This window comes from Salvia hispanica, chromosome 3 (genome assembly GCF_023119035.1).
Source record: "Salvia hispanica cultivar TCC Black 2014 chromosome 3, UniMelb_Shisp_WGS_1.0, whole genome shotgun sequence".
In the NCBI taxonomy this organism is placed as follows: domain Eukaryota; kingdom Viridiplantae; phylum Streptophyta; class Magnoliopsida; order Lamiales; family Lamiaceae; genus Salvia; species Salvia hispanica.
In genome coordinates this window covers 38,428,763-38,456,683 of record NC_062967.1, presented here as the reverse complement: position 1 = coordinate 38,456,683, position 27,921 = coordinate 38,428,763, and the positions used below count along the sequence as shown (strand labels likewise).

Here is a 27,921-nt window from a genome sequence, read left to right as displayed (position 1 = left end):
ATTGCGCTGGTAAGCTCTCCACTTCACTTTGAGAAGCATGGTTATTTGAGATTAGTGAATTTAATTTTGACTTTTTTGGTTTTTTTGTTTCCTTGATGAGGCGCTGTATAAGAAGTTTGCTGTGGTTTCTATAGAATAGGATCGTTAACCGATTCCTCATTAGTTTTGGAGATGATTTGGTTTCATATTATAAATGGTATTGTGTTGATCATCTGTAGCATATATCTCCGCCTATCAAAGAAGGCCGATGCTTCTCATTAAGGAGAAAGTAAATTACACGACTGGCTATGGTATTTGATGATGATTGAAGGCATCTCATTTCCGTGCAGTTAGCTTATGTTTCAGTGTTATCATTGATCGGATAAAGAAACGCACATTAAAATCTCGTCTTATCCTAGTCCTGCTATACATGTTCTTCATTTTCCTAGCAGAGCACAAGTTCGTGCCAACTGCCAACTAAGGCACGAGTCTGAACTATAAGGTTCAGATCATCACCCTTGATCTCAAAGGTATCTCCGAATTCTCTGTATCATAGAATTTGTCCCCCCTCTTCTGGATTTTCGGATTATGATTGAAATCAGATAGGTGAACTGTGTTTATTCTGTCGAGAATTGGGTTCTATCGTGTGTATTCGTGGCTCCTTACTTCAAATTTCGAAATCAGTTGAGGTAAAGCTTATTCATGGGGAGAAATAAGAGCCAATTCAACAGATAAAATGTTGTACATAACATTTATTTGTGGTTGCTATTCTTAGGTATGAAATAAGATGCTTTTCTGTTTTGATATCTTGAGTTTGACTCTAATTTGCCTTTTCCCATCACATCTTAGCCGCTCTTTGTCTCCTTTCCAACATGTATAAGAATATTAGGTTGAAAAAGACATTTATGGATATGCATGAATCTGAGATTCTCAGTGCTACACTGAGAGGCATCATTGGTGAGTTGATGCCACGAGCGGGAGGACACGACGTGTCATGGAGCCGTGTCCTCGTTGGGTGTCCGGGTCTTTGAGATGCTACACCGAGTGAATCGTCCATCATCCATCATCCGTCGATGGATATTCGACTGAGTGAGAGTATAGTAAATAAAACCAATGCATAGTCATAATAATTTGTTTAAATTATATTCCATTTTCTTATGTACTATACAATACTCATGTGTTATTAGGATATTTTTCTATGAGCAAAATTGAAGCACTTAATAGTAGCCTGATTTTTGAAATTGAAAGATTCTGTCTCTTTGAGTTGTTGCTTGCACATGGTTGTGGGTATCTCACCATTGATAGTGTGCTTTCTTAATATCAATTTTCCACTTTGCATCATGGAATATGTATGTTAAATTAATCTTATCCACTCCCATCTCATTCAAAGTAAAACACTTTTTGGCTCCACTTGGTCTCATTCAAAGTTAGAACACTTTTTTTTGCGTGTGATTTTACTCAGTATTGTTTAATGATATGGTAGATTGTAGCGCGACTTAAACTAAGAGAATGGTGTTTCTACTTTTAGAAATATGTCACTTTGAGCCAAGTAACTCAAAATGAAAATATATCGCTTGTGTGAAACAAAAGCAGATAACTAAAAAGGAACTTCATATTCTAAAATTTTCTTTTTATTACACTCACTCTCATTTTGCAACTACAAAACTATCACCTAACAATCCTAAATAAGTCATGATGTTGTCCCAGGAAAGAAACTCATACAAATTGGTGGATTAATCTTTGCCAAAGCAAGAATACAAGAAGGCAAAATCCACAACCCATCACCACAAATCAAACCTGATGCAACCGCAGGAACCATCAATCCAGCCTCCTTCCTATCTATTCTATTCCAAACATACACCCCCAAGCTCCCTATACACATGTCGATGGCGAACGACGCCCCGACGAGGAACGGCACTGCCATGGCCATCGGGAGAGGCACGAATCTCCCGAGCCGCGCCGGTGCCGCGTCCCTCACCAGGTTCGCCAACACGGCGAACCCAAAAAACCCGTAGCACAACCGCAGGCAATGGCGAGGCAAAGAGGAGAAGCCCTCCACGCCAAGAATCGCCATGTTTCGATATATGAGCGCGTAGGGCGCCTTGTAGGTGCTATCCGGGCTCCCGACATCGAACGCCTTGTAGAAGAGGAAGAACGTGAGTGGCGCGACAACGCACCCGATGGCCGTCCCGACCGCCTGGCTAAGGAGCATCGCGCGCGGGGAGGTTAGCGTTAAATGCCCGGTTTTCATGTCTTGCATTAGGTCCGACGATATGGAGACCATCGACTTCACTAAACCGCACCCGATCAGCCCGGCAACGACGCCATTCTCCTCCCCGCCAAGAGCCGCGAGGACAAACAGGGCGACCTTGCCGTAATTAAACGACATGTTCATGTCCGTTAGGCCGGTCCCGTATGCGTTGCAAAAGCTCAGAGACGGCGCGAAGACGTACACGACGGCGATGTGGTACCACTTGAGCTGAGGGAACATGATTGGGATTATTATGACCGAGATGACCGAGAAAAAAATGTAGCCGGAACATGACACCCAGAGCGGAATGCTCTCCCTCTTGAATACCTCGTTCCTCCGAACATCGGCCACAGATTGGTCCTTGTCGTCCGACTCTGTCATCACGGTCCGCATGCTACGGAACGTGAAGAACAGTGTCTTAACGAAGTTATAGAGGCCATCACCAAGAATTAGAGAGATTGAAATGAAAACCTATGAAGAACACACATGTTAGGCTATCTTAGGTCAGATAACTCATTCATAAAACTATAAAAGAGTTATCTATCTTAGCAAACGGAAAAATAACAAGATAGTACATAGATGCATACTTTGTAACCATTGAGACTCTTCATGCTACTTTCTTTGATGTCTTTAGGGAACCAATCCCCCTTGCGTCGGCCTATCAACGGCCACATTACGCCCCACGACAGGACGGCTCCGAGAAGCAACGACACGTTCACTAGGTACGAACAGATCATTCCGGCCCCAACATAGGTCATGCTGAAGTCGAAGAAAAATCTGTAGAAATCTCAACGTTTCAAACTAGCTTCCAAACGTAAACTCACGAGACCGAAAAAGGTGTAGTTTGTACCGTACGTTTGCTTCCACGCTCTCAACCCAAACGTCGGGAAGTTGGCAAATCCGCAGTGCTCGCCACCCGAGTAGAACCACTGGAAGAAGCTCCACACGAAGCTGAACGAGGAGAACTTCACGAAGCCACGAACCTGTTTCCTGAGTGAAATCGAAAGCCATTTATCTAAAACGCGCACACACAAGGGTCGTAGTCTATGGCAAGAAAAGAGGAGAGAAGGCCTACTTGGCCATCTTGTCTCCTTTTGGAGTGTGGAATCCATTGATGAGAAGAGCAGTTGCAGTTCCACTGGGGTAGGGCAATTTGTAGTCTATGATCATCATCTGTCACAACACCAAAATGCCAAAATATTTAGATGATCATTATTTTTTCTTCCAATGTTAAAAAAATTAGCATACCTTTCTCAGAGGAACCAATGCTAATAGCCCAACAAAGCTAACAACAAACAAGAATCCCATCATCCAATCGAGCTCGGGTTCCTTCAAATTCGTAGGCGAATTCCCCTCTGTATCGACTCCCGCCTGCTCGTATATCTTCCTACTTAATGACAACAGGAAGGATGCACAGCCACCTAATGCCAAAAAAAGCATAGCGTATGAATTAAACACAAAATCAAATGTTCACAAGAAAAAAGGCATTGTTCCAAGATGCTGCAAACCTCCGTAAGAGAGGCCATAGCAAGCGACTGCACACGTCTGGATCACCGTGTTCTCCTGCCTAGTGAACGGTGTGGTAGTGAAATTGGATTTTTCGAGAAGTTTAGTCCATGTTCGCATGAAGACGAATGCAAGAAGCGCAGCTGAGACGTTGAGGTTTGGCACTATCCCGATTGTGAGATTGAGTTTCATCAACACGACACTGTAAATTGTTCCGATGAATAAACCAGCAATCATTCCTCGAATAGTGATCTGTTTCTTCCACGGCGGAATCCTCTTCATGTCATCCGGCAGCTCATCATTCTCATCCAAACTCAGAGTCTCAATCTCTGTGTTTTCACCTTTTTCACCATTCTCCATTTCTATATCGAATTCAACCACAATCACAATCAAAAACTGAACTAAGTTAAGTTTTTACTTAACAACAAATGGCAATCAACATTAGATGAAGATTTATAGGGAAAAAAATGGTTTTGGAAGAAAAAGACAGGTCTTTTTTCTTCTTTCATAATCAAGAATTCAAGAATTCAACCTGAATGAATGCTAAAATGATTTAATTAGTTTTGCAAGAAAAAGATTGTTTTTTTCTTCTATCATAATCAAGAACCCAAGAATTCAACATGAATAAATACAAAAATGATCATTTGCATGTAAAAATTGGTTTTGCAAGAAAAAGACTGTTTTTTTTTCTTCTGTAATAATCAAGAACTCAAGAATTCAACATGAATAAATACATAAATGATCATTTGCATATAAAAATTGGTTTAGCAAGAAAAAGACTGCTTTTTCTTCTTCTACTATAATCAAGAATTCAATCTGAATAAATACGAAAATGATCATTTTCATGTAAAAATTGTACAAATTGCCAGAAACCAACCTGAATTTGAAGCTTTCAAGTAGTACAAATGTAGTACAAATTCAGTAGAAATAGATATTAGATAGACTTAGCTCTAAATAAAGATAATTGAGTTTGATGGATTCGATATTTAAGGATTATGTTGTAATAATGACATAAAAAATGATGGTATTCTAAGAGTTTTTGAGGATACAAATAGTGGAAAAATTGGTTATGAGAACATGCATATTTGTGTTCAAATACATATAGATTTCGGTGCGAAATTGTCGTTTATATATATGGAGCGTGCAAAACGTTTTCATTCCCCTTGTAAGCACGAGCTAAATGCGTCTGTTGTTGACGTGGAAATGCCACGTGAATGAAGAAATTAAATTTCATTATTTCTATTTATAGATTATAAATCTCCTTCATTCATTCATGTCATCATGAAATTATAGTTGAAGTTTGAATTAATTGAAATTATAGTCCAACACTTTATAACATTACTATTATTTGGAAATTGACTAGAAAATTGTACATTTATTTGAGATGAATGGGGGCCATGAATCATTATTTATTTAAAATTTTAGGTAGATAAATAACACAAATAAATTCTCACTGAAATTTGATAAAAGAAAACTTCAAACCTTTTTTAGATTAACAGCACAATACAATGATGTGATTGTGACTCCGAAATAATTAAAATCGTCTCGTACTACTTGAGTCGAATTCCATTTCGATCAACTGTTCATAACACATAAACCAAATGTTCAAAGCAAAAGGAGGATAATCTGAATCAAAACCAAATCAGTGTTTGAACAAAATATATTGTTCAAGAAAGAGCAAAATATATGGAACCAAAACCAAATCAGTGTTTGAACAAACAAATGAGCAAAGCATGACACAAGACCAAGCCAAATGTGTACAGGGCATTCTTCGAAGATGTATCTGACATAGCAACAAATGTCGATTAACATTAAAAAATGATTTTGCAATAAAGGACTAGTTTTAACTATCGTAATCAACACAATCAAGAACTGAAAGAAATCATTATAACTAAAAACAAAAAATGATCGATTGCATGCATAAGTTTTACAAAAAAAATCATAATTGTTGGTTTTGGACTTTGGTTGCGGGTTTGGCCTAATATATTGATTTATATTTTATTTTCTTTTCTTTTCTTATTTCTCGATTATTACTTATTACCACGTGAACAAAATATCATCAGATCTAGATGATGTATCCACATACCAGAACGTGCAAAACCGTTGTCATAATCTAAATAGATTGCGTTAGGTATTTTGTAATGCAAAATAATTTGTTTTTATAAAGAACTCACAAAAATTACATTTAGTATTCTAGTATACAATTTCTTTCCAATGAAACCAATTCTCTCTTATTCAAATTTATATTTCTAAACCAAAATATTGTCGTTGTAAAAAGGCTCAGTTCAAAACTTAAAAAAAGAGCAACTCTAGTAACCATTCAAAACTACAAGTAGAAGACCTTGATAAGTGGAATCAACAGATCAACCTCAGTTCATGTGCTGCATCCTCCCGCTCTCCGCGCCGGCATACGGATCGATCGTGACGTTTATGACAGCTGGCTTCCTTGCTGAGAAGGTATCAGCAAGCGCAGATTTCAGCTCATCGGGAGTTCCAGCAAGATAGCCCTTTCCCCCGAATGCTTCGATGAGGATGTGGTATGCTGCACCGGGAACAAAGGATGTTGGGGCAGGATCATCCTTGTAAGGCCCTGTTATCTCCTCTGGGTTTCTCCGGTCACCGCCATAAACTCCACCATTGTTGAAGACGATTATCACCACGGGCAGTTGATATCTAACAAGCGTCTGCCAAGGCCAAATAAAACGTACACTGCATTAGTACTCGAGAAAAATTGCAGGTTCAGACTATTGGAGCCAAAATGATAATCGGATAGGCGGATAGCCATGCTATCACACACAACGGACAACTTTCACGTTTCCACAAAACATAAACAGTCACATAAATTCATGAAGTGTATGTAAATGTGTCTGGAAATTTCTCCGTGGGAGCTAAAAGCATCCTTTTGTCAAATTTCATGGCTAGAATCCTGATGAAAAGATTTGATTGTTTGAGCTATACTACATCTAGCTAGAGATTTCAATTATCGTACACGCCCGGATCTAATGTGTTAACAGTTTTCCTCTGCTAGAGTGCAATTAGCAGTATTATGAACAACTTAAAATCACTTCATAGTGCACGATTCTCGTCCTTCGTGCAATTGCAGAAACATCGAAGAACGAACGAAAGAAAAAGCATCTTGCTAATTGTTTCTAAGATTCAAACTTGAAGAAATTACTTGGAAATTGGTGGCAAGAATGAGACTTAGAGAACAGGGCATACATGATATACGCGACTAATATCCATCGACACCCCCAATTCGCAACATAGAATCATAAACATAGGAGCAACATATTTCACAAATTTATGCATTCAGTCTAGTCTAAACTCAAAGAAGATTAAGATCATGTTGAAATTGCAATTCAAGAAAAAGTTACAAGCAATTCATCACTATAACAAGTTAAGCAAATGAATAGTAAAAAATGCACTCAACTAGTTCACTAAATATCTATGTTCTTCAATTCTCAAACATAAGCCATATCTATACATTACCTCAAAACACATCAAGAAATTTGAAGCTGAATTAAACACTAAGTGAAATGAAAATAAAATGTACCTCGACTTCCATAGCACTGAATCCGAATCCAGAGTCCCCTTCAACAGCCACCACTAAGCGATCAGGCGAAGCCACAGCAGCAGCAATGCAATATCCAAGGCCGACGCCCATAGTCCCCCACGTCCCAGCATCCAACCTCGTCCTCGGCTCTGTCTGCACAAGCACGGATCGCCCCACATCCATAGTATTAGCCCCTTCCGAGACCACCACAGGCGCGGGACTCCCCACCCCCAAAATTGCATCCCTGATGATCTTCATCGGGGTCAAGAAATTGAACGGCACCACAACCTTCGACAACTGCACCTCCATCTTCGCCACATTGTCGTTGGCCTTGCTCCTCACCGCCTCAATCCATGGATGATTCTTCCCCAAACAGAAGGGATCATCCTTGATTTGCTTATGAATCAATCCCAAAACCTCTTTAGCATCTCCCAAAATCCCTAAAAACGGCTTCCTCAGCTCAATCTCCTCCTCACACACGTCGACGATGATGAATTTCACGTCTTTCGACCACTTAGGCGGCTGGCCGAAGTGCAGCAGCCAGTTGAGGCGCGCGCCAACGACTAATGCGACGTCGCATTTCCCGATCGCGAGTGATCTGGCGGCCGTGGCCGCCAGCTCGTGCTTATCGGAAATCAGCCCCTTCCCCATCGGGGTCGGTAGAAATGGAATTCCGGTGCTCTCCACCAGCTTCGTCAGCTCAATTTCGGATTTCGCATAAGCCGCCCCCTTTCCAAACACGATCAACGGCCTCTGCGCTGACCTAAGCAGCTCCACCGCCTTCTCAATTGTCGAATTGTCGATTCTAGGGTTTCCGATTAGAGATTTATCTCGAGAATTTAGGGCTTCTGCGATCAATCGCTCCGCCTCGGCCTCATCAACACTCTGGTGAAGCACATCGGTGGGGAGATCGAGATAAGTCCCCCCGGGGCGGCCGGCGACGGCCCAATCGACGGCGCTGAAGACGGATTTGGGGATTTCGGTGATATCGGTGGCTTTAGCGGAGAATTTGGCGAACGGTTTAACGGCGGCGATTTGATCGAGCTCCTGGAAATCGCCGCGGCCGGCGAGGCTCTGATCGGAGGAACCGGAGATGAGGAGCATCGGCCAGGCGTTGGCGGAGGCGTTGGAGAGGCCGGCGAGGGCGTGGACGCAGCCGGGGCCGGAGACGGTGAGGAGGACGCCGGGGCGGCCGGTGAGGTAGCCGTAGGCGGAGGCGGCGTAGCCCGCGGACTGCTCGTTGTGGAAGGCGATGAAGCGGACGCCGAGGGCGACGGCGCGGTTGGCGAGGGAGGTGACGGGGATGCCGACGACGCCGAACATCCTGTCGATGCCGGCGCGTGACAGGCACATCGACACCAGCGCGTTGCCGTCGATCATCTTTTTGACGTCAGCTTCCGCCATTAGAGTGAGAATTTGGGATGAAATGAAATACTAATCCTACGAGTTTAAAAATAATTGTATATGCACCAAGATTCAATTTTGATTCTTGCACGTGAAGGCAAATGAAACATTGGTCACGTTTTTGGATGATATTTTGGTACGTTGATCTCTACCTCTTTCATCAAATATTTTGAAGAATTTGGAGAAGATTTTCGAATTCAATGTTAATTTCATTTGTCTAACCTTATGATTTGATAAAATATCTTTAGTAGAATGGGGTATGACAAAATGCTGACCTAAAATGGACTAATGTCTCTTAAAAATAAAAAGTGAAAATATACATAATTCAAGTCCATGAAAACTCAAATAATTGTTCCATTATGTCCAATTTTTTATCGGGTCGAATTTAAAAATTGTTTAATTTTATAAAAGAAAGCAGTAAAAAAGAAGTTAATAGAATATGAATATGTATTTATACCAAAATTTTTGGTAATATTTTTGGTAATAGTAAATAGGGTCTTGTTTTGAGCCTAATTAAGAATTGAGATGCAATCACAGTTACTCATTCATAATTTTCGCACAATGTCAATAGCATGTAATTTATGTCAACAAGTGGGTATTTTTGTCATTTCAGTTCTAAAATGTTTAAATTATATTCAAAACCCTCTCGAACGTTTCCAATTACTCTTATACAATTCTGCAAATCTTCAATTACTCTTATACAACAATTCAAATCTTCAAAAATCAATCAAAATTGTTATTCATCTCCTAACCCGCGACTGTCGTTTCTTCACCGATCTGCTCTTCGATTTCGAGCAATCGCCACCGGCGGAATCCTCCCCTTCAGCAGCCGCCGAAATCCGGCGGCTAACCACGTAGTACAGCAGCACCACTGCCCCCACCGCCGTCTCTACCTCTGATTTCAATTCCAAATCCAAGGTCTCTACTCGCGGAGCAGATCGGAGTCTGGTTCTTCGATTAATTGGAAAAAATGGAGATCAGTGGGTTCAGTGACAGCTCTCTCGCCGAATTCCGGCCGAGTTCAGCGACCATCCGGAGGCCGACCGCCTTCGCATCACCTCTCACCGCGCCTCCAATTCTTCACGGAAGGTATATTAATTTTTAAAACTCATGAATGTGTTTTTGTTTGAGATTTTACTTCATATCCTTCATTTTTGAAGCTAGAGTCATGATTCCGTAATTATTTTTGAAAAAAAAGTTGTGGTTCTTAGGTTTGCAGCGATGCTTTATGTTTTGGTTGAAATCGATTGTGATGCAAATGCTTAATCGTGAAAGAGAAGTTGTTTCCAGTTACTAATGTAACATGTTTCCATAGTATTTCATGTTTATAATTTGATTTTTACAAAGTAAAGGGTAAAATAAAGGAAATTGGTGATCTAAACTCTATTGTAATTGTAAACATAATGTATTTCTCTGAAATAGAAGATAGTAGAGCCTAAAGTTGAATCTTCACAAGATAAAAGGTCTCTAGGCAAGTCTACAGTGATAAGAAATTGTTAGTTTCTATCACAATTTGTTTAGGATGGTCATAATCTCTTAGCACTCAACGAAAGCACATTTAGGAAATGAGATATTTGCAGAATGAATGCAGGTATTAAATTCACAGTAGGTTTCATAATCGGGTAATCGGGTCATATTCTGTGAAGTTTTCAGATGAGAAAACAAAATGTTGTTGGTATAGTGAGTCAGATTGTGAACAAAGAAATGCTGGACAAGGTGATACTAGTCGTGGATCCGAGTCACGAAGCAGTTAATCGCGAGAATCGGCGGATCCGAGTCGTGGATTCCACCCCAAAACAACGGATAGTTTGATCCAATGGCAGAGCTTCATTGCTGCTGAACTAACATTGTTGCTCCGCCGCTGCCTTCCTCACGTCGTTGCTGTCACTATATGCCGTGAGATCGTGATCCACCGTCATGCTTGCTCCACCGCGGCGCTAACATTGTTAAGGATTTTTTAGGTTTTCTGTATTGAGATTTGAGGTTTTTCTATCTATCCAATTGTCAATTGAATTTATTCAGTATGCACTAATCAAATTGTTGAGTTTTTAAGTTTTATTGTTAAGAAATTGAGTTCTCTCTGTCGGTATCTCTATCTCTATCTTTATCCCTATCTCTATCTCTATGGTTGTCAATTGGATTAATTCAGCATGCACTGATCAAAATGTTTAGGATTTGAGATTTTCTTTGCTAAGTAATTGAGATCTGTCTATCTCCGATTGCCAATTGAATAATTCAATATTCACTGATCCAATTGTCAAAGGTTTTGAGATTTTATTGGATTAATTCAGCTTGCACTGATCAAATTGTTCAGGATTTGAGGTTTTCTTTGTTAAGGATTTGAGTCTCTCTCTCCAGTTGGATGTTTAGATTGAACTTGTTAGATTTTCTTAGTTTGTGCAGCTTCTATCATTGACATTAATCGAGGCAGTAATCGATTGGAGAAGTAAGCTTAATCATAATGTACTCTAGGCATTTGGTGATATTCCCCAATTGAGAATTAATTGCTAAGAGTTAGATTCAAGATTTAGCCATCTCCCTTTTTTAATGTCAACTAGGCACATATAATATCAACTACATATACAATTCATGTCAACTACACACATATAATGTCAACTACATATACAATTCATGTCAACTACACACATATAATTTCAACTATGTGTACAATTCATGTCAACTACATATACAATTCATGTCAACTGCACACATATAATGTCAACTACATATACAATTCATGCCATCTATACACATATAATGTCAACTATAAGTTGTTGACATTTGATGCAGACTATTGACATTTGATGTGCATGCTATTGACGATAATACCCTGAGTTGTCATAATCTACCCGCGGTTGAAATTTCGAAAATGTTGTGGATTATGTCAACTATACACATATAATGTCAACCATAAGTTGTTAACATTTGATGCAAGCTATTGACGATAATACCCCTTAGTTGACATAAACTACACGTTGTTGACATCGCGCGAAAATTTTGAATGAGTGGCTGCATCAAATGTCAACAACTTATAATCGACATTATATGTGTATAGTTGACATGATTATGTCAACTAGGGGGTATTATCGTCATTTCATTTCTAAAATGACGGAATATCAAATGTCAACAACTCGTATTAAAATGTCAACAACTAAAAAATAATACTTATAATTCACATATCAATAGCCAGAATATCAAATGTCAACAACTTATAGCAAAATGTCAACAGCTTTCACTGACGACGACTTCCATTCATGCAATCAACGATTTATAGCAAAATGGTCAACAACTTATATATCAAATGTTAACAGCTTGTCAACAACTTCTATATAGTGTCAACAACTCAAAAACAATTCTTGCAGTTAAAAACTAACAACTATTTTATCTTAATTTTTTTATTTGACACAAGTTCCGGCATCATGATCATACAACACATGTCAATAGCCTGCATATTAAATGTCAACAACTTACAGAAAAATGTCAACAGCTTATCAACAATAAATCTAGAACTTTCCAACAATCTCACATTTCCGAATCAAAAGCAAAATCGTTCAATTTCACAGCCACGAAGCTTGAATCAGAGAGATATGAAGCAGAAGCTACTCTTGGCGCTCAAATTCGTCACTCTAAGCGGCGCGTACATGTTCACGCGCTCCTGAACTCCGGTGCACAAGCTTCCACCTCAAGTGAAGAAAATTTTTGACCTTTCATCATGTAAGCACTCGATTCCATATGCCAAGTACTCTGAGGCCTTGTAATATGATATCCTTCTGAATGATCTGGTCAAGCATCTTCACACCTCTATCATATTGACCAGCCTTGCAACAATTTTCAATTAGAACACCGTAATGTCCTGCTTCCGCTGGAATACTCAGCTTAATCATCGCCTTCAACACATCAATACATCAAGCAAAATTTCATTTTTCATTTATTTAAGGGAGGAAATTTGAAATTAATACCTGCCACAATAATGTTCTACAAATTCAGACAGAAAAGCTATTTGCTAGAAGAAGCTACAAAGCATCAGCTCCTTTACCCCTAAACCTATCCAAGAAAAATAATTTCAATTCAATCCATACTAAAACATCAGTTCTTGAACACACGTACTCACACAATCACACTAAAATTTTCAATTCAATCCATAGTTGACATTATATGTGTTGTTGACATCAAATGTCAACAACTTATAGCAAAATGTCAATAGCATGTCAATAGCTATATAAAATGTCAATAGATCTACATTTACTCCATCCTAATAATCAACATTCTCGAGATTGCAAACAGATTACAAAATAATCATTTTTTTTTCAAATAAAGCAATTTTCTTCAAATAAAAACAAATGATTCACAAAAACAAATCTGAATTCAATTCTAACACATGATTACACTAAAATTTCCCCACAATTTTGGATTAATGCAACAAAATCATAGCACAATGAAAAGTCAACAAATCGATCGAATCAGAAACACCACCTGCAAAATTCTTCTCTATATCTTCCGGAACAACTTGCTTTTGTTGTACTTGAGTTTAATCCAATTGACGCTGACGCTTGCCCCCTCCTTCACGAAACTCTCGCTAACTTCTTTGACAACTTTGGAGCTCAGAACAATGACCAACGTCAGAAAAATTTAATATCAGAATTCTAACAAACAAGTAATGAGCAACAAATTACAAATTGCATTTTATCATCACAGCAACTGAGTTCTGAACACCACCGCATTACACAACATAAATTTTCAACGAATTAGGAAATCAATTAGCGTAGCAAAACTCAATCTAGTAAAAGAGCAAACTATCATAATTCATCAAATACGAATGCGTGATTGCATGATTCCTCAAAAAAACAACCAAAATCGCCACCAAAAATTGCGTTTAATACTCGGATTATAAAACAAAAAGATTAGTTTTTCGTTACCTCTCGCAAAATTTGTACAATAACTGCAGATGGATTGAGCTGAAATGTCTTAGATTCATGAAAATATTACTGATATAAATAGGAAAAAAAAAAGCAGTGGGAAAAACATATGGTTTCCACAATGAGTGGAAATTGATCGCAGTTGACGCTTGCTATTGGTTTCCCCTCTTCCTCTTCGTTGGCGGAGAGGAACTGACGAGCCGCTTCTTCTTCAATTTTTGTTGTTTTTGTTAAAATACTATTCTGCCCTTTCATATTAAATTAATCTAAAAATATTTATTGTGTGGCAAAATCTGGACCACTCATTTAATAAAAATGAGTGGCTGATATTGCATCTCATTTCTCAATTAGCCTAAATAATCTCAATTGATCACAACCCATAGTAAATATATGATTTATTCTTGTAACGAATTTTTATGGTATTCTTATTTAGGATATGCATATCAAATTTAAGTCTTACTTAAGGGATATATGGCATTCTTTCACGCCAATTAAATTTTGAAATTTAGTTATTTGGTACTGACTAATTGAATCGAGAAATTTAATTATATTAGGACTGAGGAGTGATATAGGGTAACTATTCAAGTGTATATAACTAGAGAACAAATTTTAACCACAGAATTAAAAAATCAAGGCTGAAATTCTGTTTAAGATTTTGAAATTGATCCATAAAATTACTTCACTATAAACAAGAATTAGTTCACTATAAGTAGACGGGGGTAAAATAGTCATGTAACAAACAAAGCTGGGTAAAACATGAATTTCTCTCATTTAGATAATTTTTCTTCAGCCCGTCATCTCTTCTACTCAAATTCTCCATCGATTCTCTACCGATTCTCCTCTTTCGCTCAAATTCTTCATCGATTCTCTACCGGTTCTTCTATTTTGCTCGAATTCTCCACCAATTCTCACTCATAAGCAGTGATTCTCTACCGCCGTCGTCGCCTTCTTCACCGTGCCTAAAGTTCATTTGATTCACTCCGCCGTCGCTTCCATTGGTTGCTCATTCCGTCGCCGCCTCCATCTGGTTGCTCATTTTGTCGCCGCCTTCGATTCAACATACCTAATGCCTTCAATTCATAAACGTAAGTTCATCGGCTTATTTTTTCGAGGAACGATTCATTTAACCGATTTTCATTGCATTTCACTTTAACGATGGAGTCATATTATGCTTATAGTGATGTAGTCAGTTAACAATGGAATCGCATTATGCCTATTCATTTCAGTTTACAATGAACTAGAATGTAGAAATGTAAGTGTACTGTTTTGACATATGAGTAAAGTATATTAACTCTACATAGAGTCATATTATGATTATAGCGATGTATATAATACTTATAGTGAACTATACTATTGTGCTTACAGTGATTGTACGGTTTTGGTCTTACACTCACTATTTTGGCCTTTGAGTGAAGTAAATTATGGCTATAGTGATGTATATGTTGTTTACTGTGATGTATATGCAATTTATCGTGAAGTATACAATGCTTATAGTGAAGTATTCCATGTTTAGAGTGAAGTGTTTGTGATGCATGCTTATAGTGCACTATATTTTCATTTCAGTGAAGTAAACGTGCTTAGAGTGAAGTATTATATGGTTAGAGTGAAGTGTTTGTGATCCATGCTTATAGTGCACTATTTTTTCATCTCAATGAAGTAAAATGTGCTTTGAGTGAAGTATTTCATGCTTAAGTGTAGTGTTTGTGATTCATGCCTATAGTGATCTGTTCTATCACTTTAGTGAAGTAAAATGTGCTTAAAGTGAAATTCCATGGTTAGAGCGAAATGTTTGTGATGCATGTTATTAGTAATCTGTTTTATCACTTTAGTGAAATAAAATGTGCTTAGAGTGAAGTATTTCATGGTTAGAGTGGAGTGTTTGTGATGCATGCTTATAGTGCACTATTTTATCATTTCAGTGAAGTAAAATGGGCTTAGAGTGAAGTATTCATTGCATAGAGTGAAGTGTTTGTGATGCATGCTTATAGTGCATTGTTTTTTCATTTCAGTGAAGTAAAACGTGCTTAGAGTGAAGTATTTCATGCATAGAGTGAAGTGTTTGTGATCCATTCTTATAGTGCACTGATTTTTTAATTTAAGTGAAGTAAAATGTGCTTAGAGTGAAGTATTTCTTGCTTAGAATGAAGTGTTTGTGATCCATGCTTATAGTGCACTATTTTATCATTTCAGTGAAGTAAAACGTGCTTAGAGTGAAGTATTTCATGCATAGAGTGAAGTGTTTGTGATCCATTCTTATAGTGCACTGATTTTTCAATTTAAGTGAAGTAAAATATGCTTAGAGTGAAGTGTTTGTGATCCATGCTTATAGTACACTATTTTATCATTTCAGTGAAGTAAAATGTGCTAGGAGTGAAGTATTTAATGCATAAAGTGAAGTGTATGTAATGCATGTTATTAGTGATCTATTTTATCACTTTAGTGAAGTAAAATTTACTTAGAGTGAGGTGTTTGTGATGCATGTTACTAGGACTAAATAAATAAAAAACTTAATTAGTTGAGTATTATTTAAAACTTAAACCAAACTATTTAAACAAAGGATCCTAAAGCATATTTGGATATTACTCTCAGCACATTAAAATAAAACAGCCCAAGCGAGAAAAACATGCCCAAATATAAATAAATTCTTAGCCCATCATAATTGGAAAAAAATCGACCCACATATTGGAGGAATTTCTCGGCCCAGATTAATTTAAACAACCTTTGATAAAAACAAAATTTCCCTATCATAAGGATATCCACAACCAGATTGCATAGATTTCTGATAAAAGTATCCGATTTAGGCTCTTTGATATTTCAGTTATAAAAATTCTTGAATCTATAACTCTATAAGATAAACGACCTTTGATAAAAACAAAATTTCCCTATCAAATCAGCCGAAACCATCGGTGTCTGTCACATATTTCCAAACAAATTTAGTGTGAAAAGTGGAGTACTGCTTAAACCTTTTAATCGTTGATGAAGAGGATCGTCGATACTTCAAGAAACATGAGATCAATCTGCAGTAGCATTAAGGTATTGCAACAACCCGTTGTACTTCCCAAGGTTCGATCGATCTTGTCATGCTTAATCGTGTGTGCTTTGAGCTTTGAATAATAAAACTTTATATCTGAGTTTCTATTTAAGGGTATTTACTTTATGTTTATAGTTGATGTTATAATGTTATTTAATTTTGATTAAATTATACTATGAGTCGAGTTTGAGCTTGCAAAAATTGGACTAAACTAGTTTTTGTATTACTCAGAATAATACTAGGAGGCTGATTTGGCCTAATTTGTGGTTTCATTGAAAGTTTTAAATTCAAAATCTGTCGACTCGATTTAACCTCAAAGTTTGGTCACGTATTAGCACTAATGAACTAAAATATATTTTATTTATTTATTAGGGGTCCCCTAATTTTATAAGAGAACATGCTACCAATTGACTGTTTATTAGGCCTTTGACTGAAAGATATATGAACATTTGACTTCGTGTTTTATCGCACATGGTTAAGATATTTATTTTTGATAAATTAATAAAAACATTTTATAATAATTTTAATTACATAATTGAAGCTGAATGAACTTTGTCATGTATAGTGGTTGATAACCATATTGTTGCATATCGCACATGGTTAAGAGATTTTTTATATTCGATTTTTTAAAAAATAATCCACCATCTCTACGTGTGTTTATTCGATAAATTTAAATTTCATGTATTTAAAATTAGTTTGTTAAATAAAATAATAGTGAAAATATAAATTGAAACTAGAATAATTTGAAATTAAATTAGCTATATTGATAATAATCTCGATATTGTGAATATGGATCAAGATAGATGTTACGAACTGAACTTTTAAGGAAAAACGATCGATCTTCAACCACAATAATCATAATAGTCGAATGACCCCTAAATTTTAACTTACTAGTTATGAAGTCTATACGAATGGATCTAAATACTCATTATACTTGCTCCCTTAGTAGTTAGTCCTCTAATAAGTCATAAAAATTGATAATAACATTACCATAATCAGAATAAATTTTGGAGATAGGTCTAATTTTTATAAAATGGAAACATTATAAAGTGGTGTCGGTTTATGATAGGAAATAGTAATACAACCAACCAAGGGGGAATTATTAATTCCTAGATCTATAACTTGTTGACACTGTACGCAAATCCATACCATTTTTCATGGGACATTATTTATTGCCACTACAATCAATTGACTTTTTATAGCGTGACAAAAATTGATATGTCAAAATTGACAGTACTTAAATATAGTGACAACTATAACCTAGTGATTATAACTAAATTGAATTACATGTACTTAATTACTATAAACAAGGATGATATTTTTCACAATCATCAGCAATTCTAACAAAAGTATTTTTTTCTCAAAATGAAAATAAATGAGGATTGATATTTTTGTTCTTTAGATACACAAAACTTTATTATAGTAATGAAAAAATGAGGAATGAAAAAAATGAACACTATTTTGACTTATATTTTACTATTTTTTTAAGATTCTGGTCCTAATAGTACTATTATTGTTTTTTATACTGTTTCTGTTTATTAAATCACCATAAAGATTAGCATCTATTTACCAAACCTACGATCTAAAATTAAATGTCGTCAATCCCCAAATGTATTTGTGATTTCCTCACAAAATTCAATGCAATTTATTTACAAGCTGGTAAATAACTATTTCATCACTACTGTAAATATTTTATGAGAAATGAAATATTTATTTGAACTAAAGATTATGTCTACTATGACGGTGTGTTTACGACGCAATAGAAATGAAATATTTATTTGAATCGACAAGTCGAAAGATGCACATGGATGATCATAAATTGAAGAAATTATTAAAGTTGAAGTTCCCTTTAATTGCACAAAAATTAAACACTGATTTAGTAAAGCGTAACGCAATATTTCACTCCTGTGTTAATTATTTTCCCACCTAATTAATTCCGTTGAAAATCGTATTAATTCCACTCCCATGAAAGGGATAAGACCCAAAAAGCCCGCCAAATGACGGGCCCCACACATCGCATCCGACGGTCACAATCCACAGATCTCAAAATCGACGGCCTAGAATCCTCGGTCATTTGCAGGCCAAAAACTACCGACACTCATCGACGGTCATGATCCCTCCACGTGGCGAGAGAGATGGAGATGATGAGATTATAGTGAATAAATCGTCATAGAGTGGCAAAGCCGCGTAGCTACTTTTTCACACAGAAGCACACTCTAGTGTGTGTGAATGTGCATATACATCTAACCTCACTGAGGAAATTTCGAAAAATTCCTCGATCTTCTTCCATTTTTCGTCGATTTTTTTTCTGTTTGAGGTGAGAGAGAATGGAGATTTTTTACTATATGGTGTTCGGCGGGCTGGCCGCGGTGGTGGCGGCGCTGGAGCTGAGCAAGAGCAACAAGGATCGGGTGAATACGTCTTCAGCTTTCAATTCGTTCAAAAACAATTACCTGCTCGTCTACTCGCTCATGATGGGTAAGTGGATTCTGTTTCCCGATCTCGGATCTTAGGCCTTTTCGATACCGCATTTGGTCGCAATTTGATTCGATCTAGCTCGATTTGAGTGAGCCGGAATGTTGTGATGTTGCGTTTGGATGAGTAAGTCTGCATGATTTGGATTGAGTCTTAGGCCTTTTCGGTATCGCATATGGTCGCAATTTGTTTTGATCTAGCTCGATTTGAGTGAGAGGAGGGTGTTTGCGAACATCATGTTATGTTCTTCACTCGTGTGCCTTTGGATGTGCCTCCACGTGGCGAGAGAGATGGAGATGATGAGATTATAGTGAATAAATCGTCATAGAGTGGCAAAGCCGCGTAGCTACTTTTTCACACAGAAGCACACTCTAGTGTGTGTGAATGTGCATATACATCTAACCTCACTGAGGAAATTTCGAAAAATTCCTCGATCTTCTTCCATTTTTCGTCGATTTTTTTTCTGTTTGAGGTGAGAGAGAATGGAGATTTTTTACTATATGGTGTTCGGCGGGCTGGCCGCGGTGGTGGCGGCGCTGGAGCTGAGCAAGAGCAACAAGGATCGGGTGAATACGTCTTCAGCTTTCAATTCGTTCAAAAACAATTACCTGCTCGTCTACTCGCTCATGATGGGTAAGTGGATTCTGTTTCCCGATCTCGGATCTTAGGCCTTTTCGATACCGCATTTGGTCGCAATTTGATTCGATCTAGCTCGATTTGAGTGAGCCGGAATGTTGTGATGTTGCGTTTGGATGAGTAAGTCTGCATGATTTGGATTGAGTCTTAGGCCTTTTCGGTATCGCATATGGTCGCAATTTGTTTTGATCTAGCTCGATTTGAGTGAGAGGAGGGTGTTTGCGAACATCATGTTATGTTCTTCACTCGTGTGCCTTTGGATGTGCATTTCTAAGTGTATCAGTTTATGCTGTGTTGTACATTGAAAGCATCTATGTGTGATCTGACGATTGATCATGGATCTGATTTGTGTGAATGTGATTGGATTTTTGTGTTAGGGAGATTTGATTGTTGTATCTTGTGGATCTGGAGATTGCTTGAATTTGAGTTAGTTCAGTATGGTTAGGGAGAATGTTTATTGAACTTGTCGTTTCTACTTCTCTGATTTAGCTGGATCATTGATTGATGTGACTGCTTTCTGATGTGCTTTACATGTGGAAACAGCTGGTGACTGGTTGCAGGGACCGTATGTTTACTACCTCTACAGTACATACGGTTTTGGGAAGGGTGAAATTGGACAGCTCTTTATTGCTGGATTTGGCTCTTCCATGTTGTTTGGAACAATTGTTGGATCTCTAGCAGATAAACAGTGAGATAGACTTCTGAAATGGTGCTAATTTGATTTATTGTGATATATATTCTCTGTTTGACGCATATGTAATGATATTGTAGGGGGCGAAAGAGAGCCTGCGTGACTTACTGCATCACGTATATACTGAGCTGCATTACTAAGCATTCTCCTCAGTACAAAATACTGATGGTTGGACGTATTTTGGGTGGTATTGCCACATCTCTCTTGTTTTCTGCATTTGAGTCGTGGCTTGTGGCAGAACACTTCAAGGTGATTTGTTATTTAGATATAACCCTGCTGAATTTCTGGTTATGAGTGTGCTTTTGTTTGCTAGCTCACAGTTATCTTGATTGACCTCATCATGCATAAACTTATCTTATAATGTAGTAATAGATTTAGAGCTGCTTTGTTCTATGCTCTCTGTTCTTGCTGTGATGAACTTGCATTTTCATTGTTTGATTTGATCAAGATTGCTACTATCTGCAAATGGTCCTTTGATACAAATTTAATTACAGCAAATGCATTATGTATTGATTGCTTTCTATAATTTCTTTCAGAGAGGCTTTGAACAGCAATGGCTCTCTGTAACTTTCTCCAAGGCAATATTCCTTGGCAATGGTCTTGTTGCTATTGTAGCAGGCTTGTTTGGAAATTTTCTGGTTGATTCTATGAATTTGGGGCCTGTATCTCCATTCGATGCTGCTGCCATATTTCTAGCTATTGGAATGGCTGTAATATTATCATCATGGAGTGAGAACTATGGCGACCCTTCAGAGAGCAAGGACTTGCTCACTCAATTTAAGGGTGCAGCTGTAGCAATTGCTTCAGGTATTTATAGTTCTCTTAACCAAAATATATTCACCAACCGTATGAAATTTGTAGATATCTTTTTCACAGCAAGTTGTAGTATAAGGTTCAGTGTTAGGTCCCATCTACATCTTTTGTCACCTAGAAAGTAGAAATGCAAGGGAAGAATACGCCAATCTACACACCTCTATAAAATGGATTTAATTGAATTTGTTTTACCACTACCTCTTCAACGTTTCATTTTCTCAACTCCCTTCTCATGAAACTGACTAAATACTTTTCATGGTCAGATGAGAAGATAGCATTGCTTGGTGCTATACAATCTCTGTTTGAAGGTTCGATGTATACATTTGTGTTCCTCTGGACACCTGCCCTGAGCCCGAATGATGAAGATATTCCACATGGTTTTATCTTTGCTACTTTCATGTTGGCTTCAATGTTGGGAAGCTCAATTGCATCTCGCTTGTTGGCGCGCAACACAGTTAAAGTGGAGAGCTATATGCAGATTGTTTTCGTCATTTCTTCTGCCTCTCTGTTACTTCCCATACTGACAAATGTATGTCCAAGTTTCTGTTCTTATGCTTGATATATCTTCGCTGATAGGCCAATGTCTAACTTCTACTTACTCTATGACAGTTCTTAGTACCAGCAGATCCAAAGAAGAAAGGCGGCAGCATTTCATTTGCAGGCTGTCTCCAGCTTCTTGGCTTTTGCACTTTTGAAGGCTGTGTTGGTCTTTTCTGGCCGTCCATTATGAAGATGAGATCTCAATACATACCTGAGGAGGCTCGAAGCACCATCATGAACTTCTTCCGGATCCCACTCAACATCTTTGTCTGTATTGTTCTATATAATGTGAGTCTTCAGTTCTTCCTCTTAATTGCTATTCATGTTTGGTAATAGGCACACACATGTTTACAGAGATTAGTAATTTTGCGCCATGATAGATCTCAGGTGAACATAATCTCTGGTTTAAGGATTACTTTTTAATCTTCTATTTTATTGCAGGTGAACGCGTTCCCCATCACGGTTATGTTTGGCATGTGCTCCATCTTCCTCTTTGTGGCCTCCATCTTGCAGCGACGACTTGCAGCAATTGGAGAGAAGCCAAGTAAGTAACCGTTGCCTGGAACTACTCACTGTAGTGTCGATTTGTGTGCCATTGTCTCATTTTTGCTGTTTGAATTTCTGCAGAAACCGAAGATTGGGCTATGATGAAGGAAAGAACCAGCGAGGCCGAGCCACTAAACGAAGCTTGATTGACTTAATAGTTAAATCTGGGATATGATCATTTATTTTCTGCCATGAATAGCAGACAATAGTTTGTAGTCGAGCTTATTATAAAAATTTATTGCTCTATCAGAGAAGCTGCATAAAAAAAGATGGTTGTGGGAAGGAGGAGAGAGAATGGGAACAAATTGCAGATTTACAATTTTTAGATTTGTGTCACTTCTCCCATAATTTCCACTTATATTATTATTATTTTTTTCTACGATTTTAAGAATCCACATTGCCCCAGTTTTGTATCAGCCCGTTCTCTTTGTTGTTTCTAATGTAACCGAACAATTCTCTTGCAAATTTGATTTCCTTTGATAACTTTGTCTTGATTTTGCACAACTCCCAAATGCCATTATAACATGGTTTTTAAATTTATTTAAATACACAACATTCAACCTTTTGAAATCATATCATTCTGAATTATTTTTAATGAATACCAACGATTATTCTTTGATGAATTATTGGTTGTTACTAGAAAAGACGGCTTAGTGTATGCCGATCTTAATGTGAACTTGATTCTAAGCCTAATTAACTTAATCTAGATAAGTTGAAGGAGATTAGAGATACAATGGATTAGTTTGATAAAAAGAAATGAGGCTTCAACCAAATACCATGTCAATAATAATAAAACAAAAACAATACTTGTATTGCAATTCATAGGTAAGTTACATCAACTTATTCCTACTTGAAATGAATAATACTACATAAAAAAGAGATGTGGTTTGTCAAAATATTAGCCTACTCCATATGCATGTACAGCACAATGAATTATTCCTTTTTGTCAAGAAAATATATGCAAACAAGATGAGTATGAGTTGAGGGAGAATCATTTACATGAGACGGTTGCGTTTTGCATTCATAGTAGCAACTTCCAGGTCCCCGACGAAGAAGAGAATTTTGTCCAAGATACCTGCACTTGGTACCTCTTCATCTACGCCTCTCATATCAGCTTCTCGTTTTGATCCCAGACCCCGTTCAATTCGACCTTGATGGACTAAGTAATAATCTTCCCCTTCCCTTATTATCTTCAATCCCCTGCATATAAATCGCTATAACTTAGTCCAAAACCATTGAATTAGGAATGATCCAAGATTTTTTTCCATGTGAAGCCTTTGATAAAGCAGAAACAGATAGTCATACTACTTCAACACTTTAACACACAAAAGATCACAATTCGAGAACATACGAAAAATCCTATTGGCCCGAAAAACTGATCACTGATGTGAATTCAGGCGTTTCAAAATGAGAGTTATCGATTCTAACTTGCAAATATCTCTTGCAAAGTTGCAATAACTTAATTGCAGAAAACGCTCAAATTTCCAGAAAAATAATGCAGTTTTGACTTACAATCCAACACGATCACATCGATCTTGAACAACGTAGACATCTTTCCACGAATCAGGAGCTGCAGGCGCGTAAAATGTGGCTCGGTCTATCCCCCATCTCTCCTTAAAGAGATTAGACCATAGCCCCTCATCCGAGGCCAAGTCTCTCCATTTCCTACACACTTGGATCACAAACCAACCATGTTTTAGCATTATTCAAACATAAAGAATCATCCATCTTCACTCTCTACATCTAAATCAAAGTTTGCAACCAACAATTGTGAATTTTGATAGAATGTAATCCCTAAAGATCACATTTTTCTAGCCATAATCCTCAAGAATTTCCCAAATCAAAACCCTAGCTAGCAATTTAAAACAGAGTTGAATAAAAGATTAACTCAGAAATCAAAATTGTGAGATCTTCTTAATCATCATCCAATCTTAATGTTCACAATCTTGACATACAGAATACATATATATCGAGCTAAAATTAAAAGAATGTATTCCTACAAAATAAGACTGTTCATCTCAAGAAACCCAAATCAGATCCCTACAAAATTCCCAAAATAATTCAAAATTCTCGAATTGAAACGATCAAGAACGCAACTTTTTTACTAACCCAGTTGGGCAGCTGCGAGATTTTGAGGATCCAACAAATAAAAAATCTTGAGATGAAGATCCGTTGGTAATTTCTCCATAACTTGATCACACCAGCTTCTGGGGAAGAAAAGAATCGAGAATTCTGATTGAATCTATGAGAGAGTTTGGAGGATTTCTCTCTCTATTTTGAGTAAATGAAATTATTTGCATGGTGATATCAAGATTGGCATCTTGTCAACGGCTTATCCCTAAACTTTTGTAACAGAAATTCCAATCACAATAAAACAGATAATACTGAGCAATTATATTTATGAGCAAAATAGAGAATCTTAATTTTAATCCCACTATAAAACCTAAATCAAAGATATAATATGAAATAAATTTACCCTAAATTATTTCCTTCAAAACTCCATAATTAACAATTCATTAAAAGATAAAAAAGGAAAAATAGAGTTTTTATATTTATTTACAAAAATCAAGGAAGAGGTGAGTATATATGTTGCTTATTCAAGTTAAAACTTAAAAGGCATGAGATTTTATATCTTTTTAGTTAAAAATATTGCTCCACGTATTAATGTATACCCATTTAAACAGAGGAGATACATATTTTTTTCTTAATGAAAAAAATGAATAAAATTAAAACCGTAAAAATTAATTTTCCACTTATAATTTATGAATTTCATCTTGTTTAACCTTATTAAACTAAAACTTTAGGACAGTGATAAATGTACATAATTGCATGTACATAATCAAACTTTTTTTAACATTTTACATTAAAAATCGATTTATATACATTAATTAATTTAAAATTAATTTCATACTAATCATATTGCAGTACTTACAAAAAAAAAATTTAACTTTAAAATTTATATATTTAAAAATTATTTTTTATTAAATATTGTATAATTAATTCGAACTAAGCTTGAAATCATGCCTATAATTTAATAAAAAAAAATTATATCACTTCTTTATTATTATAATCCTGTCTAAAATTAAATATTTAGACTAGTTCATCTAGTATGGCCTTGAAGGGTCATATTCTAATACTTATAGCACCCTAATCCAAAATCAAGACCAAATCTCCACCCTTAGATTTTAAAATGAGTGGATGAGATTAAATCTTACGAATCTCAATAAATAGTAGACAAAATATCAACAAAAGGGTAATATCGTCATTATGTTATCATATGATAATTTTCGTGAATGTTTTTTTATATCAACATAGTGTATTACAAATATGAACAATATGACATAATAATATCAACACTAGTATAAGAAAATATCAACACATATTTATTGAGATTTTTACATGGTTTTATTGAGATTTTTACATGGTTTTATTAAGATTTTTTGATGTATTTGTTGATAAAAATCTGGTTATCAACATTTACGAAAACTAAAATAAAAAAATATCAAATTTCATCATTCGAACGTCGTCGGAATATATGCAATTGAGATCTCGTTGGAATCCTTATATAATTATCTTTAATTTGATATAATTTTTTGCGGAAAAATAATTTAAATCGAGAGAGTTACGTAAATTTAAAATTTTAAGATGATTTTAATGAGAGAGAATTGACATTAATACCCTCTAATTTTATTTATTAATTTTTTTAATTAAAAATATAATTCATGTGACATTATTTCAACCAGATCTTCTAATCTAATGATTAAAATTTAATTTTAATTTGGGATTGCTAATTAGTTAGCAATTGATCCCTCCCAGTCCTTTTAGTATCAGTTTGCCTTATGCATTTTGAATTTGCTAGACCAAAAATATAAGTTCTTATATTGAATTTTGTGATGGGACATACTCTCTCATATTTGTGCTGTGCAATTTGCCAATTATTCGATAAATATTCAACCTTTTTAGTTACACTATTGTTATTTGACCGACTTATAATATATAGATTGGACATTGGAGACAGGGATACATTTTATTTATATTATTTATTTTTGAAGGGGGTATTGATGCAAGATAAATTTTGATTAAGCAACATGATTAGTGACATCCACTGAATTAAGGGGGAATTAATTATCTCTAAATCACCTTTTGCAAATCTATATTTTCATCCACTCGCTGCCACTTTTCTCAGACCTTTTCTTTAAATAGGTGTAGTTAGTGGAAGAACAATTTCCTATTATGCAGTTTTCTACTTTGATCTTGATCTTCTTAACTTTGTAGTATGATTTTATCATTTCATAATTTTAAATCTATTGATGAAGACCAATTATTTTAGTAATTAATTTCTAATACTCATACATTGAATGCAATATTTTCACATTGTAATGGAAGTTATAGTTTCATGATTATACAACGATCAACTATATATATTGTTTAATTTTAGCACTAATCTCGATCTTTTTAGTCACATTAAAGAAAAATATTTTTAATTCAAGAGGCGTGGTCGAGTGACGTAAGATTCATCTATTCTTTATTAAATGATCAGATGATTGATCCTGATATATGGAGCAACTTTTAATCATTAAGCCAACTGATATTTTATTATAAACACAAAAAATAGTATTTTGTACTTATTACTATAAAGCTAGAAATTTGTTCAATTATTTTAGGTCTGTACCATTTTCACGTGGCATTTCCATTTGAAATCCCACTTGCATAAATAATATAGTGGATTCTTAATTAATTAGATCTTGAAATCGTGATGATAATATTGTTTAGTTTATCCATAATGCTCCAAATAGGACTAGCTAGGGTCCTTGTTTGCAGGAACCAATTACCACAGATTTAAGATTAATAAAGTAATAGAAGCCTCAATTCTCCCTATATAATGAAGATGAGGGGCTCTCACCATTTCATAAATCCATAGAGATTAAAAACACCACTTTTTTTTTTTAAGAAGTAGACATGGTGTGATATTGTTTCGGTTCAACACCAAAACAATAAAGTTTTTGGTGATGAGCCGAACCAATATCACTCTTGTATACTTTTCATCAACATCAACAATATTAATTTTTTTATATCATTTTCTCTCAGGTAATGTATGTGTCTTTATTTTTTGTCTATGTATAGTTAATCACCTTTTTTCTAATGAATTACTGTGACGATTTGCTATAATGCTCAGGTAATTAAATCCATTTACTTTTCGAAACCCTACTTTAATTTAGTTTTACTCTCTCCCTCTCTCTCATGCACCTTCTTGCAGGTCTCTAGCTCAGATCTAAATTTTTTGCAAAGGTATGTACACACTTTTTTTTAATACCAAAAGAGTTGCTAACCCGAAACACTATGCAGATACACAATTGACGCATTCTCTCCAAATATAAAACGATTTTCTCTTAACGTGTAGAAGTACCTCAAACTCTCTATGTATTAACGAAGTTGATGGGATTATGAGAACGGAGCAAACAATGGCCCTAGAAATGTTGATGAAAATTCCGAGAATGGAGCAAACAATTTCCCTGAAAATGTTGCTAAGTGATTTGTGAGTAGAGGAAGAAATGAGATTTGTGAGAGAAATGTGTACAA

The 27,921-nt window shown here is 36.2% G+C and overlaps 4 protein-coding genes across 6 annotated transcripts; 1 reads left to right on the top strand and 3 right to left on the bottom strand.

Annotated features, from left to right (window-relative positions):
• Positions 1 to 1,573: 1,573 nt before the first annotated feature.
• Positions 1,574 to 4,737, bottom strand: LOC125213565 (metal-nicotianamine transporter YSL3-like). The gene is made up of 7 exons (XM_048114186.1): positions 4,614 to 4,737; positions 3,739 to 4,098; positions 3,479 to 3,651; positions 3,306 to 3,403; positions 3,086 to 3,220; positions 2,818 to 3,007; positions 1,574 to 2,701 (listed from the first exon to the last, which is right to left on the bottom strand). Exons 2-7 carry the CDS (start codon positions 4,094 to 4,096, stop codon positions 1,670 to 1,672), a joined length of 1,986 nt encoding a protein of 661 aa, XP_047970143.1. The 5' UTR covers positions 4,097 to 4,098; positions 4,614 to 4,737; the 3' UTR covers positions 1,574 to 1,669.
• Positions 4,738 to 5,951: 1,214 nt separating this feature from the next.
• LOC125214936 (2-hydroxyacyl-CoA lyase-like) lies at positions 5,952 to 8,889 on the bottom strand. Its single transcript, XM_048116173.1, has 2 exons — positions 7,290 to 8,889; positions 5,952 to 6,420 (listed from the first exon to the last, which is right to left on the bottom strand). The coding sequence occupies exons 1-2, from the start codon at positions 8,691 to 8,693 to the stop codon at positions 6,106 to 6,108; spliced, it is 1,719 nt and encodes a 572-aa protein (XP_047972130.1). The 5' UTR covers positions 8,694 to 8,889; the 3' UTR covers positions 5,952 to 6,105.
• A 9,936-nt stretch (positions 8,890 to 18,825) lies between these two features.
• Positions 18,826 to 22,666, top strand: LOC125213473 (molybdate-anion transporter-like). 2 transcript variants are annotated; one of them, XM_048114041.1, is made up of 8 exons: positions 18,826 to 19,118; positions 20,295 to 20,439; positions 20,523 to 20,691; positions 20,979 to 21,249; positions 21,519 to 21,784; positions 21,865 to 22,083; positions 22,237 to 22,339; positions 22,423 to 22,666. In XM_048114041.1, exons 1-8 carry the CDS (start codon positions 18,968 to 18,970, stop codon positions 22,485 to 22,487), a joined length of 1,389 nt encoding a protein of 462 aa, XP_047969998.1. In that variant the 5' UTR covers positions 18,826 to 18,967; the 3' UTR covers positions 22,488 to 22,666. The 2 variants fall into 2 exon arrangements, with proteins under 2 accessions (XP_047969998.1, XP_047969996.1); XM_048114039.1 differs by lacking the exon at positions 18,826 to 19,118 and adding an exon at positions 19,456 to 19,748.
• A 465-nt stretch (positions 22,667 to 23,131) lies between these two features.
• Positions 23,132 to 24,682, bottom strand: LOC125213474 (F-box/WD repeat-containing protein pof10-like). 2 transcript variants are annotated; one of them, XM_048114042.1, is made up of 3 exons: positions 24,451 to 24,682; positions 23,854 to 24,013; positions 23,132 to 23,541 (listed from the first exon to the last, which is right to left on the bottom strand). In XM_048114042.1, exons 1-3 carry the CDS (start codon positions 24,527 to 24,529, stop codon positions 23,337 to 23,339), a joined length of 444 nt encoding a protein of 147 aa, XP_047969999.1. In that variant the 5' UTR covers positions 24,530 to 24,682; the 3' UTR covers positions 23,132 to 23,336. The 2 variants fall into 2 exon arrangements, with proteins under 2 accessions (XP_047969999.1, XP_047970000.1); XM_048114043.1 differs by having other exon boundaries at positions 24,439 to 24,675.
• Positions 24,683 to 27,921: the final 3,239 nt, after the last annotated feature.

Bases quoted from the DNA above. Each gene is read 5' to 3' on its own strand.
- LOC125213565 (XM_048114186.1), bottom strand. From the start codon at position 4,096: ATGGAGAATGGTGAAAAAGGTGAAAACACAGAGATTGAGACTCTGAGT. The intron at 3,008-3,085 runs GTACGGTACAAA...AGATTTCTACAG, and splicing joins TTGAGAGCGTGGAAGCAAAC to ATTTTTCTTCGACTTCAGCA. The intron at 2,702-2,817 runs GTATGCATCTAT...TGTTCTTCATAG, and splicing joins AGAGTCTCAATGGTTACAAA to GTTTTCATTTCAATCTCTCT.
- LOC125213473 (XM_048114041.1), top strand. From the start codon at position 18,968: ATGGAGATTTTTTACTATATGGTGTTCGGCGGGCTGGCCGCGGTGGTG. The intron at 22,084-22,236 runs GTGAGTCTTCAG...ATTTTATTGCAG, and splicing joins TCTGTATTGTTCTATATAAT to GTGAACGCGTTCCCCATCAC. The intron at 22,340-22,422 runs GTAAGTAACCGT...GAATTTCTGCAG, and splicing joins AGCAATTGGAGAGAAGCCAA to AAACCGAAGATTGGGCTATG.
- LOC125214936 (XM_048116173.1), bottom strand. From the start codon at position 8,693: ATGGCGGAAGCTGACGTCAAAAAGATGATCGACGGCAACGCGCTGGTG. The intron at 6,421-7,289 runs GTACATTTTATT...TGGCCTTGGCAG, and splicing joins TCAGTGCTATGGAAGTCGAG to ACGCTTGTTAGATATCAACT.
- LOC125213474 (XM_048114042.1), bottom strand. From the start codon at position 24,529: ATGGAGAAATTACCAACGGATCTTCATCTCAAGATTTTTTATTTGTTG. The intron at 24,014-24,450 runs GTTAGTAAAAAA...TTGTGATCCAAG, and splicing joins TCTCGCAGCTGCCCAACTGG to TGTGTAGGAAATGGAGAGAC. The intron at 23,542-23,853 runs GTAAGTCAAAAC...ATTTATATGCAG, and splicing joins CGATGTGATCGTGTTGGATT to GGGATTGAAGATAATAAGGG.